General features: G+C 49.1%; 1 protein-coding gene across 9 annotated transcripts in view; it reads right to left on the bottom strand.

Annotated features, from left to right (window-relative positions):
- Positions 1 to 12,313, bottom strand: part of PTPRU (protein tyrosine phosphatase receptor type U) — a 379,961-nt gene extending 367,648 nt beyond the window's left edge. For all 9 annotated transcript variants that reach the window (XM_079985896.1, XM_079985895.1, XM_079985889.1 and 6 more), the window contains exon 1: positions 11,905 to 12,313. In XM_079985896.1, coding sequence (XP_079842022.1) covers positions 11,905 to 11,977 — 73 coding nt within the window. In that variant the 5' untranslated portion in view covers positions 11,978 to 12,313. The remainder of the gene's footprint in view (positions 1 to 11,904) is intronic.
- Between the last annotated feature and the right edge of the window lie 590 nt (positions 12,314 to 12,903).

Here is a 12,903-nt window from a genome sequence, read left to right on the forward strand (position 1 = left end):
AAAGCAAAATAAGCACCTGTCCCTCACCAAAGATCTAGAAACATGCTGGTCCATCAAGCTTAGTACTGTCTGCACAGATTTGCAGCAGCTCTCCAGGGTTTCATGCAGGGGACGTTCCCAGCCCTACCCAGAGATGCCAGAGATTTCTGCGTACAAAGCAGATGCTCTCCCACTGAATTACGGTCCATCCCTAAGCTTTCCTAACACCAGGTAAGTTTGGGGATGGAATGGAGATAGAAAACCAAGCAAAGTTTAGCATTGCGCTGCTCTAGCCTGACTGCTTGTGAGCAGTGTTAGATTCTCATTTTTCTTGGGTTGCAGTGCTCATCTCGCTTTACTGGCTGATGGAGCCAGCGTACAGCTTCTGGGTCATGTGGCAAGCATGACTAAGCCACTTCTGGTGAACCAGAGGAGTGCACGGAAACGCCATTTACCTTCCCACCGGAGCAGTACCTATTTATCTACTTGCACTTTGACGTGCTTTCGAACTGCTAGGTTGGCAGGAGCAGGGACCAAGCAATGGGAGCTCACCCCGTCGCGAGATTCAAACCGCCGACCTTCTGATCGGCAAGTCCTAGGCTCTGTGGTTTAACCCACAGTGCCATCCGCGTCCCTCTACTGACTGTAGAAACACTAAAAGGAAAAACTTGTTATATGTCTCTCAATGCAATTTTACATTGATGATTTTATACTGCTCTAAACGCCCTCTGGTGTCACATGTTTATAATGTATTTATAACGTTTTAACTGACCTGTATAGATTAGTCCACAGTGAAGACACCTCTATTAGGCTGAGTGGGACACTGCCCCACTAACCAACCAACATCTGCCTGCATGCCTGCCTGCCTTCTGACTTACAACCAGTCCAGGGGGGTGGGACGGCCTAGCAGCTTCTTTCTCCTTAGTCCCATTGTTGCCAGTGTAGAATGTAGTAGGGAGGAGGAGGAGGACAAAACTAGCTGGCTGCCCCTACTGCTGTGCTCTCTGTCTTTGCCTCACCTGTCCCAATGGGCAATATCTACCACTGATGTTACAAGCAGGTCCTTACATCCAGTGCTTTTTTTCTATAAAAACAGTTTAGGGGTACTCTCATTTTCCTACTCATATTGAAACACTGCCCCTCAATGAGGCCAAACTTAGATTCACAAAATGTTTTGGGGTATGCATACCTCTGCACACACACACACACACACACACACACACACCGAAAAAAGCACTGCTTACATCCATCTGTGAAACACTGAAGCCTATGGATTCAATAATAATTTGAAGAGGGTCTCATACGGAGGATTTCCCATTGAAGGGCAAGTTCCAGACTGGTCCAGGGGCTCTCTGCAGAAGCATCCTCTTCTGTCTCGATGGGCTTCAGGAGGCAGGGGTGGCTGGCAGCCCAGCAATCAGCGCAGGTCAGATTGGGACGGCCACAGTGCCTGCAGCACACCATTGCCCTGGGGCATTGTGGGAAATTCAAAAGGCAGTTCCTGGCCAGCTGACACAGTTAATCCAGGACAGGCCTCAGCAGAGCAGGATACCAAGCGCTGGTGCCCATCCAGATTCCTGGATCCGAAAAAGAGGAAGGTGAGTGGAAAACTCACCCACAATATCCCGGCGGCGGCTGCTTATTCTGCTGGAATTTATTCACTCTCTGGAAGACTCCGGCGGGTCATTTGGAGGAGCAGAAGGGAGCGAAAACAACTTCAGGTTGTTAGGCTTGGCAGAGGAGTAGAGAGTTGATCAGGGCGCTCCCTTCTCCACACCGACCCCCTGCGGACTTCATTTGCATCCCCCCAGGTTCAAAAACAAGACTTCTGCATTCCCTGCTCACTTGACTAAGTGCATTTTAAAAGCAACAGACCAGAAGTAGAAGAAAGGCGAAGAAGCCGTTATTCTGTTCACAGAGACGATCATAATTAATACATGAATGAAATCTCAGCAGGCTTCCTAATTACAGCACCCACCATTCTGGCTACATCTGGAAAGGTGGCTGACCCGATTAATATTCAAGCTGCTGCCAGGGCTCCACAGCCCACTCAGGATGCCTTAGGATGCTTGAGGACACCCTGTCACTTAACCCTCCCTCCCGCCATCCCATAGCTTTCTCCTTCCATTCCATCTCTCCAGCGAGGTCGCTTGGCTCTTTGCATGAGGCTGTCTGTCTCAGAATCCCTTCCTAGCAGAGGGGGTTGCAGATTCTCTCTCCTCACCCACATTGTTTAAGGAACAAAGAAGAAGCCTCCTTGTGTTCTCCAGTGATGGTCCAATTAGGACCAAAGGATCAAGGGAAGTTCATTCAAACAGGAACAACACAGTGTTCCATCACAAGGGGTGCAACAGTTGGAGACAACCTTGGAAGCGCAGCCAAGAGGGAGTAAGGGCCACCTGCTGATCTTAAGGTTTAGTTGAATGTCGTTCACATAAAAATGCCCTGTTGTCTTTAAAATACATGGTTTTTTATATATTAAAAAAATGCACCTGCAGAGTGGTTTGCAATCTGCACCTTGTTGGTTCCTCACAACAACCCTGCCATGTAGGGCTTTGCTATTCCTGTTTTACACAGAAGTGTGAAACTAATACAGTGGTACCTCGGGATGAGAACAGGATCCGTTCTGGAGCCCCGTTCGCATCCTGAACAGAACGTAAGGCGCTACTGTGCATCTGTGGGTCACGTTTTGCCGCTTCTGCGCATGCGTGTGATGTCATTTTGACCGTCTGCACATGCGCGAGTGGTGAAACCTGGAAGTAACATGCTCCGTTACTTCCAGGTCGCCACGGAGCGCAACCCGAAAATATTTATCCTGAAGCATATTTATCCACAGGTATGACTGTAATTAAATTGGCTGTGTAGATGTCAAACACTGAAAGCACAAATACAAAGAATTCTGGGAACTGTAGTTTACTCCCTCACAGAGCTACAATTCCCAGTGCCCTTAACAACTTACAGTCGCGAGGATTTCTGTGGAGGTATATGCAACCCTACTCCAGGCCAAAAGCAAGGCAGTCTTTTGTGAAAACATGAGGGATTAAGCAGGCATATTCTGGTACATGCTTGCTTTGCAACCAAAAACTGAATCAGTTCTACAGAAATTACATGCATGCCAATTTTCTGAACACTGCTCTGTGGTATGTGAAAACCCTGTATCACCCCTGTTTTAGAGCAGACTACTGGTAAAAGCAAATCTCTTATTTCATCTGTGAAAAGTTGATGGGTAACAGTTTAGGCCCCATAAATTCAGAGCAATATAGAAAAGGTAAAGGGACCCCTGACCATTAGGTCCAGTCATGGCCGACTCTGGGGTTGTGGCGCTCATCTTGCTTTACTGGTCAAGGGAGCCGGCGTACAGCTTCCGGGTCATGTGGCCAGCATGACTAAGCCGCTTCTGGCGAACCAGAGCAGCACATGGAAACGCCGTTTACCTTCCTGCCAGAGCAGTACCTATTTATCTACTTGCACTTTGACGTGCTTTCGAAATGCTAGATTGGCAGGAGCAGGGACTGAGCAACGGGAGCTCACCCTGTCGTGGAGATTCGAACCGCTGACCTTCTGATCAGCAAGTCCTAGGCTCTGTGGTTTAACCCACAGCGCCACCACGTCCCTTCAGACCAATATAGTAAATCGAGTCTATTTTTAAAACATGCATTCTTGTTTCCAAAACCTCAGCAGACACAAATGACATTGTGAAGTGCATGAGGACTAGAAGCATTTTATTAACAGGCAACACAAAGCAACTCAAAAACACACACTCCCTTCCTCTCCTAACACTGTATTCAGGGATTTCCGTCTGAACTAGCAACAAATAACATAGTCAGCTGCTACTGTCACAACACTGATAGACAGTGGCTCTTCCAGGAAGGGGATGGGGGCCTCTCTCAGCCCTGCTTGAAGCTGCTGGGGATTGAATCTGGGACATTTCGCATGCAAGGCAGATGCCCCACCACGGAGCTACAGCCATTTCCCATTGGGGGTGGGTATCTTGGAGTCCCCGCATGGAAATGTAGAGGCGACTGCCAGATCCTGGACGACAACTTGGCAAAGAATAATTACAGCAAACCTCATCGCCTCCAACAGACATTTCCTCCGAATCCTGAATCCAGTCCAAAGTCAACCCCCCACCCACCCACTGAATTTGTAACTCGCATCCAAGTAACATTAGCCAGAGAAGACCTGGCCAACGCCCCCCCCCCCCATCCAGCAGGAACCCGAGGAACGTCACTGCAGAAATATGGGATTGTTTATTCTAGTGCATCCATCATATCCGGGAGCATTCAGAACTTGGCTGGCGTTCCACACTGCCCCCTCCTTGTAGGCAAGGAACACATCCATGCACAGAACAGTATTTCATTTTCTGTTTGTGTTGCAGAGGTGACACCACACAGTTACTCGGAGCTACAATGGCACACATGCGCCCTGAGTACAGCACACATTTGTTGCGCTGCCACGGTAATGTTGCCGTGTGCAATGGCAGGAGTTCCTTACACACACAACCCATTGCTGAGGACTGCAGGTAGCAAAACATTGGGAGCTGCCTTACCCCAGGGTCAGACCATTGCTCCATCTAGCTCAGTGCAGATAAGGTAGATAGCGAAAAGTTTTGCTCCCTCTCTCATAATGCTAGAACTCGTGGATGTTGGAAGGTTTGGGACAGATAAGACAAAGCGCTTCTTTACACAGCACATAGTTAAACTGTGGAACTCACTGTGGCGATCACACAGGGTCCCCGGACGTTTCACCATCTATTGATCCCTGTGCCACCACTTTATTTCTCACTGTCACCACCCAGGCCCTACCTGGTACAATACTGAGTCCAGTCAGGGTTAAATTGAAACATAAACTTCTGTTTATTTATTGCAGTTTAATAAGCATGTGGTTTTATAAATGGTATCGGACAATTACATTCATGGGGTGCCTATCCAGACCTATAACTTCCGCTACCTGCTCTCACTCACTAAACCACCTCTCAGATATTTACTTGTCTTCCTAGCCCCTAACTGTTCCTGACTCAGCTTATTTCGCTACACTAACTCAACCTAACCACAGACTCTATCCCAACTCACTCTCACTCCAACCAACCACCCAACTTCCAACGAACTCCTCATCAAACTCCACCCTTTGCCCCTCCCAGAGCTGGTTTTATAGTCTCACTGACTCCACCCCCCTAGGTCCTGACTGGGCAACCTGTTTAACTATTTCACCTCCAGCACTCTCTCATATGTTAACGTCACACTCACCCCCACAGGAGGCAATCAGTGCCAGATTAAACCCTGTGGAGGCCCCTAGGCAGTCAAAATCTCAGGGGCACCCCACTCTAGTGGGATAACATTGAACTAAGAAAGCTTGATTGTAATTTTCTTTCAAGATCAAATCAATGTTATTTTGATCCGTTGTCGCAGGGCCCCTAAGTGGCATGGGGCCCATAGGCTGGTGCCTACTCTGCCTATTTGGTAATCTGGCAACCAGAGGCAGTGATGGCCACTGACTTAGAGGAGTGGACCAATTCCTGGATGAGATGGTTACTGAAGGCAGCTGGCCATCATAGCTATGCTCTGGCTCCACAGCGCTAGAAGGGGAGCAATGCTTCTGAATACCATAGTTCTAGTTACAGGTAGGTAGCCGTGTTGGTGTGCCGTAGTCGAAACAAAATTTTTTTAAAAAATCCTTCCAGTAGCACCTTAGAGACCAACTAAGTTTGTTATTGGTATGAGCTTTCGTGTGCTCTAAGGTGCTACTGGAAGGATTTTTTAAATTTTGTTCTGAATACCAGCTGGTGGAAACCACAGGAGGGGACAGCGCTCTTGCATCTTGTCAGCCAGGATGCTGGGCTAGATGAGCCGTTGGCCTGATCCAGCAGGCTCCTCTTGTGGTCTTTTTGTTTACTCTGACCAGAAGTCCCACTCCAGGGTTTCAGGCAGCAGCCATTCCCAGCCCTATCTAAAGATGTCAGAGGTGGAATCTGGGACCTTCCGCATGCAACACTGATGTTCTCTCTCTGAGCGCTGTTAGTCTGATATTCACTATTTTCTTGGTTTTTATTTTAACTTGTACTCTACCCTTACCTTAACTATTTTATTTTATTATTTTATTTTATTTTACAATTCACCCTGGGACCATTTGGCAAAGGGTACATCAGGTCGCATTCAGCAGCCATTATGCTTTACTGCATGGAATCTGCTCCGGGGGCTCTCCCAACTATCTAGAGCTGATCTGGAAGGGTGCAAAGGCACGCAGCCAGGAGGAATTTCTGTTGCACAAGTATGGGAGACATGGTACTCATTCAATGCTTTCATTCCCATAATAGAAGTTGGTGGGGGGGGGCATCCCAAAGAATGGCCACTTCCATACAGAATTTGCTTATGCTCTTCCTTTGTGGTTGTTCACCCTTTGAGCCAAAAGCGTCCGCCATTTTTTCCCATGGAATTCATTTTTACCTTTGCCACTGCCCAGTGGCTGGGAATCTGCAGGCGCCTGTGAAAGTTCCATCCTTTTGGTAGACCTAACTGTGACCTCTTAGTCCCCATACATCACGGTGATGTGCAGAACAATCCTATACAGGTTTATTGGGGGTGGGGGGAGGAGATGAGCGTTGCCAGGTCTGCAGCATCCCAGCCACTAAGACTTCAGGTTCCAAACCTGAGCCACTGGGGCGACCCCTGGTGATGTCATGAGGATAGGTCATGGTCATTCTCCCTTTATGCTCCTTCCCATCACTGAGCCCTGGAGACAGAAGTTAATTGGGAGAGGGGAGGAGGGAATGGAGGAAGGCAGACACACACACAGAGAGACCTATGCAATAATTTGTAGCTGGCTCCTGCCAGGCTGAAGCTTGCAAGCTGCACACACAGCCATAGAATTGGCAGGGACCCCGAGGGTATTCTAGTCTTCTTAATAATAAAAATTAAAGGCTCTCTCATCTACCTGGAGATTCAGTCCCTCTCCCTGTGACCTGGAGTGGGCCAGGCACACCTGGAGACTTCAGATCAGCCCTGGGGATCTGGCTGGCAGCCCCAGGGAAGTCCAATGGCACTGGCTAATAGGTGTTTGCAGCCTAAATATGTGCAGCGGAAATAAATGCATGTTCTACCACTGCCTATACAGTGGGCAGCCTCTGCAGGCCAATCCAAAGGTCAGCACCTAAACGTTGTCTGCAGAGTGTGACTGGAAATCCATCTGCATATGCACAGCTTGTTGGCTCTACACGGTACGTCACGTCAACAAGCAGAAGGCACAACCGGTGGACCTAGCCCCTCTTCGACTACCAGGACATGACAACAAATCATTCCCTCTGTTTCCAATGTTCAGGCTGGGAGCCCCATTGCTGATGGGGCCAAAACATCACCAGCCTTCCACAAGCAAGGTGTCAGGCCATCCCGAGGCCAGAAGATGTTACGAGAAAAATATTTGAGGGAAACACCCTAAGAGGGTTTCATAATCCAAAACATCTGGAGGGCACCAAATTGGGGGAGGCAGCCATGATTGGTGCATGGTGCGGGGGGGGGGGGGCTCCTTGCACAGAAGTTGGCACTTGACATTGCAGCCATCAAGTGACCAATGCTCAAGCAGCGACCTGCGTGAGATTCAAGGAAAGAACTTTCCTCATTCCAGAGGAGATTTTATATATATATATATATATATATATATATATATATATATATGAATGAACAGCCTCCAAAAAAGGACAGACTCCCCTTGCCTGTGATGTTCAGGGCTTGATGGAACAAGCTTTCAATCAGTAACAAGTTTGCAGAATCTGCTAATGACTATGGGTGGCTCACTTCATGCAACTTATCGAAATCACACAAGAGAAAGACAGTTGCCATATAACCGCATCTGTTTCAGCCAGGCAGCCTGCAGGGCATTCAAAGCAACAGTACTAGTAGAGTTTCTGCTGGTGTGAGTGGCGGGGGGGGGGGGGGGACTAGCTGCAAATTTGTATCACCTGGCGTATCAGGCATTTCCAATCATCAAGGCTCATGTAAGAGGAATGTGGCTCCCCATCAACACTTGAGGAAGAAGGCCTGTAGCTCAGGGGTCAGCATCAGATTTGCATGCAGAAGGTCCCGGGTTTGATCCCTGACATCTCTAGGTCGGGCTGGGAGAGAACCCATGGCCTGCCTGAAGCCCTGGAGAGCTGCTGCCGGTCAGTGCAGACAGTACTGAGTTAGATGGGCCAATTGTCTGTGGAAGGCAGCTTTCGATACTCCTACCATTACTGGTGTAATGAATGCTTGGGTTTATGCAGGGAGAAGGTTTCCTCTGTTCGAGAAAAGACATTGCAGTTGAAGGAAAAAATCACCACTGAGAAAACCCTATCACAGCCCTCCACTGAAAAGAAAGATGCATATTCCCTATTCATAGACACACACACATGCAAGGAAATGACAGATAAAAATATGCTTATACAATACAATGCAGGGACAAAGGAGACTGCTGCTTTGTGTCAAGTCAGACCATTGGTCCATCTACCCTGGTACTGTCTACACTGACAGGCAGCAGCTCTCTGGTGTTACAGACAGGGAGTCTCCACTAGCCCTACCTGGAGATGCTGGAGACTGAACCTGGGACTTTATAAGTGGCTCCACCACTGAGTTATGGCCCTTTAACTACTTAGTTTAAAGCCCCAACTCAATAATATCCAGGCAAGTCCAGATGCTCAAGGACTGCAGAATATCAGCAGGAAATGAAAGTAGAATGCCAAGTTGCTCAAGAACTGGGAGACAGGGCTTTCAGCATTGAGCTCTGCAAAAACATTGCTTTCTCTTCCTCTCCGACAGCAGGAGCCACCCCCGTGTCAAAACATATCATCCCTTAACAATATTTGGGGGGGGGGGTTACGATTCCTATCACATCTCATGCCGATGGGATTCCAAGAAATCGAGGGGAGGGGGCAGAACACAGGTTCCCCGCCCTTGCTTTAGATACTGCTGGGGGGGGGGAGGGTTCCCTATGCAAGGCCTGCCCCAGCCCCATAGCTGTGCCTTAACTTAGAGAGGCAAGTTCCCACTGCCCCCGAGAGAACTGATTTCAAACTTGCAGTGTCAATCATCCCACACACACTTTAGCAACTGTGCTACAAGGAACACCATGCTTATTATGTTATGTTGATGTAATTAGCGCTCTGCGAAGAGAAATCCACATGGCCAGGGCACTTGAAGTCCTTCCCCTCTAAGTGGTGGGTGAGGGGCTAAGATCTGGAGGATCCTGGGGTCTTCCATGCACCAACTCCCACCTTGATGAGCAAAAAGCTCACTTCTCTTGTACCACACATGCCGCGGCTGGGAAAAGGCTAGGCAATAAGAATAAGGCATGTGTGCCCCCCACCCCCAAGAGCATTCCAGAGCCATTCATTCCATCTGGAGGAACTCTCCTCCCTACTACTGCCAGTAATGAGAAGCAGAAAGGACCCGAGAGAAACCTCCACCTTCTCAGCATCCCTTGATGCCCAAAGGACCAATTGCACATTAAACCCATTGAAGACTTTTGCACATAGCCTATCAACCCTTCAGTCGTCTGTCACTAGAACCGGTGTTGGTTTCAAATCGCAGGGGCAGCTTTTTAAACTTTAAGAATGCTTGAGCACTGTGCATTTATGCAAGCAGTTGGCGGGGGGGGGGGACCCAGCCAAGCCAGATATGACTTAGGAAGCAAGTGTTTGCAGAACACAGCAAGCAGGGGGTTGTTGCTATGGGGTTGGGGGCAGGTTGCTTCCCCAGCGGCACCCACGATCAGGTCAACTGATGTTTGTAGGTTTCCAGACACGGTTCACAAATGTAGTGGACCGTCATGCAAAACAGAAACCTCAGTCGGTGAACCGTCACCAAAAATGCCTGCAAAGTGGAATTAAAAAGAAACCACAACACCAGGCTTAAAATGTAGCACTTTGGGGAAAGGAAAAACAACTCTCCACAACCTACAGCTCTTGGTCTCATAAAGGTTTCATTGCAAGCAATATATTTTCAAAGGCGGCATGCAAGTCAGGTGTTGAGATGGCAATATTGGGATGGGATTTTTGTAATAAAAAAAGTAGAGGTGCCATTAAAAATAAAATGCTTAGCGGTCTCTTTTGTTCCCTTCTGTGAGGTGTTGGTTTAAAGGAAGGATGTGACTCTCATGGGTGGGGGGAGGGAGAGAGAGACACATTGTGGATGCTCACAGGTCAATAACACAGCAAGTCGTCTATGGAGAACACAGATCTATTCCTAGCAAATAAAGGCAAGTTTGAAGTGGTTGCTCACAGGTCAACAGCACAGGAAGTCATCTGTGCTGAACGCAGATCTATTCCTAGTCCATGCTAGGTAAGTCTGATGTGTCAAAGACATTTCTCCAGCTGTATTTTTTTTTTATTTAAAAAATGCCAAGGAAAATAAAAGCCAGCCTTTGCTTTCTCAACACAACACACGTAGAGAGAGTCACACTTTCTACTGCCTTTTACAAGCTTTGCAGTAAAAGCAGTGACTGGGGAAAGTCAAAAGTTGGCCCGTTTGCTGGTGTTTTACTCTAAGGAAACGGTTCTCCCTTCCGGATAAAGGCAAATCGAGCAAGCCTATTATCCGGCCACCTTCCTCTCGCCCCTGGAACCTCTCTCCTTGCAAAGTACAGTCAGGACAACTTGAAGGGTTAAGGGGAGAGAGAAGTACCCCCAAAAGGCACAAGACCCTGGGGTATGTTGGACACCCTAGGGGATCCCTTAAGGTGGCGATACTTTAAAGGGGTCCTGGCGAAACCGTGCCACACAGTCCTCTAAAGGGGGCATCCCAGGACTTATTGCAAGGAGAAGGGTAAATGTTTGGGCGCCCCTCTTGAACTGTGAGCCAAATCACTCAGAGATAATATCTCCTGAAAACCCCTTTTCAGACAGTTTCAACCATAAAGTACTTCATCATCTTCATCTTCATCACTGGACAGGAGAAAGAGTGTGGTCTCTGGCTTGTAGCCTCTTTTCAAATCACACACATACAAACATATGTATTCGGAAGCGAAATGAGGGAGACAGCTAACCGGTCCTTCCGCCTTATTTCCCCAGAAACACGTTTGCAGGCCTTCGGCAACACACAAGTCGCAGGCTGCGATTCTACACACTCCTACGTAGGAGTAAGCCTCGCTGAATTCAATGGGGCTTACTTCCGAGTAGACGCACTTAAGGTTGCACGGTCAACCACCACCGCCGACGAGAAAGTGGACAAAAAAGGGGAAAGGGACCCAGGAAACGCTGATTCAAGCCAAACCTCAAAGGTCTCCAAAATATATCATCCGGGATAGCTGAAAAGCGTCAGATCTGCCGCAGTTTAAAAAGAGTTGGGGGAGATGCCCGGGATATTTGAGGAGGGGATTGAGATTGAGGGTTGCACTGAACTCCCCGTAGCCTCCTCAGTGCCTTCTCTAGTCAGCCCAATCCGGAGTTCTGGGGGACCTTAAATCACTTTAGGCAGGACCGAAAGCGAGAGCAGGGAAAGGGGAGGAAGTTTTCCCGGTGGCTCGTTTTACAGCCTCTTCCCGAGCAGGAATTTAAACACACACAACGCCCGCCCGCCCCGGCTCTCCAAAAACAACAGCAGCCCGCCACCCTCTTCCCTGGACCACGAACGCCGACGAGGAAATGCGCCACCAGGCAAACAGGTCCGTTTCAAACTCCGGTTTGCCGCCGCCTCCCAAGCGCTGAGAACCCGCCGGCTCGTTCCTTGCGAGACGCCTCCGAAGTTAGCGAGAGAAGGCAGGCAGGCAGGCAAAGCAGCGAGGGAGGAGAGCGAAAGCACAAGTTGAGCAACGCAAGTAATGCGCGCAAAGCTCCCGCGAAGCGCCTAGCCAAACTCTCCAAGAAAACAGGCTGCGAAACGCAGCGGCGGCTGGAGGGAGCGAGCGGGGCGGAGAAGGGGGCTGCGGGGAGGAAGGGTGCGAGGGTCTCGGGGTGCTGACCTGTAGGCGTCTCGGTCTCCAAAGAGCAGATCTGGAAGGTTAACATGAAGATCAAAGCCCGGGTGTTCTGCATGTTGTACGAGAGCAGAAAGGCACCCTCCAAAAAAGTTCTTTTTTTCCTCTCTCTTCCAAGCTTCTTGGCTTCCCTCACTCCCTTCTCTCTTTTCTTCCCCTGCTCCTCTTCCTCTCTTTAAATAATTTAAAAAAAAAAAAGAATTCTTCTGCCAAAGCTCAGCAGAAGCTTTTTCTCAGAGGCGCGCCGGAAAGTTGCCGAGAGAAGCCATTGATTCCCCCAGTTCCAGCTGAAATAGCAGGAGCCTGATTGGAACCGAAAACCTTCGTCCCCAAAAGAGAGAGAGAGAGAGAGAGAGAGAGAGAGAGAGAGAGAGAGAGAGAGAGAGAAGGGGGGTGAGCAGCACCGAACTGACGTCAGGCTTCCAGGGAAGGGAAGGGAAGAAAAAAGTGCAGGGGGGAGAGAGAGAGAGGAGGAGAGAAACGACGGCTCTGAACGGGAGGCGAAGGCCAGGATTGGAAAGGCAGAGGATGCCGCCTGCTGGTCGAAGTGAGGAAGGGCAGGCAGAAGAGCAGGAGGGGGGGCGGGGGCGCAAAACAGGAATGCAGTTCGGAGCCGCTGTTATCTACGTATCTATAAGGCAAGCGCACGCGCGCGTGTGTATGTGTGAAAGAGAAAGAGAAAGAGAGAGAGAGAGAGAGAGAGAGAGAGAGAGAGAGAGAGAGAGAATAAATAGGGATCAACTTATATTAAGAATAGAAGAAGAGCTCTGCAGGATCAGGCCCTAAGCCAATGGAGTCCCGCATCCTGTTCTCACAGTGGCCAACCAGATGCCTGTAGGAAACCCATAATCAGGATTCGAGCACATGGGCGCCCCCCTCCAACTATAGTTTCCAGCAACAGTTATTCATTTCTGTTCACCCTAACCCTGTGGTTCCCAACGTGGCGCTCACACCCCACAGGGGGGCAATTTGATTTTTAAGGGG

This window comes from Podarcis cretensis, assembly GCF_951804945.1.
Source record: "Podarcis cretensis genome assembly, chromosome: 8".
Lineage (NCBI taxonomy): Eukaryota > Metazoa > Chordata > Lepidosauria > Squamata > Lacertidae > Podarcis > Podarcis cretensis.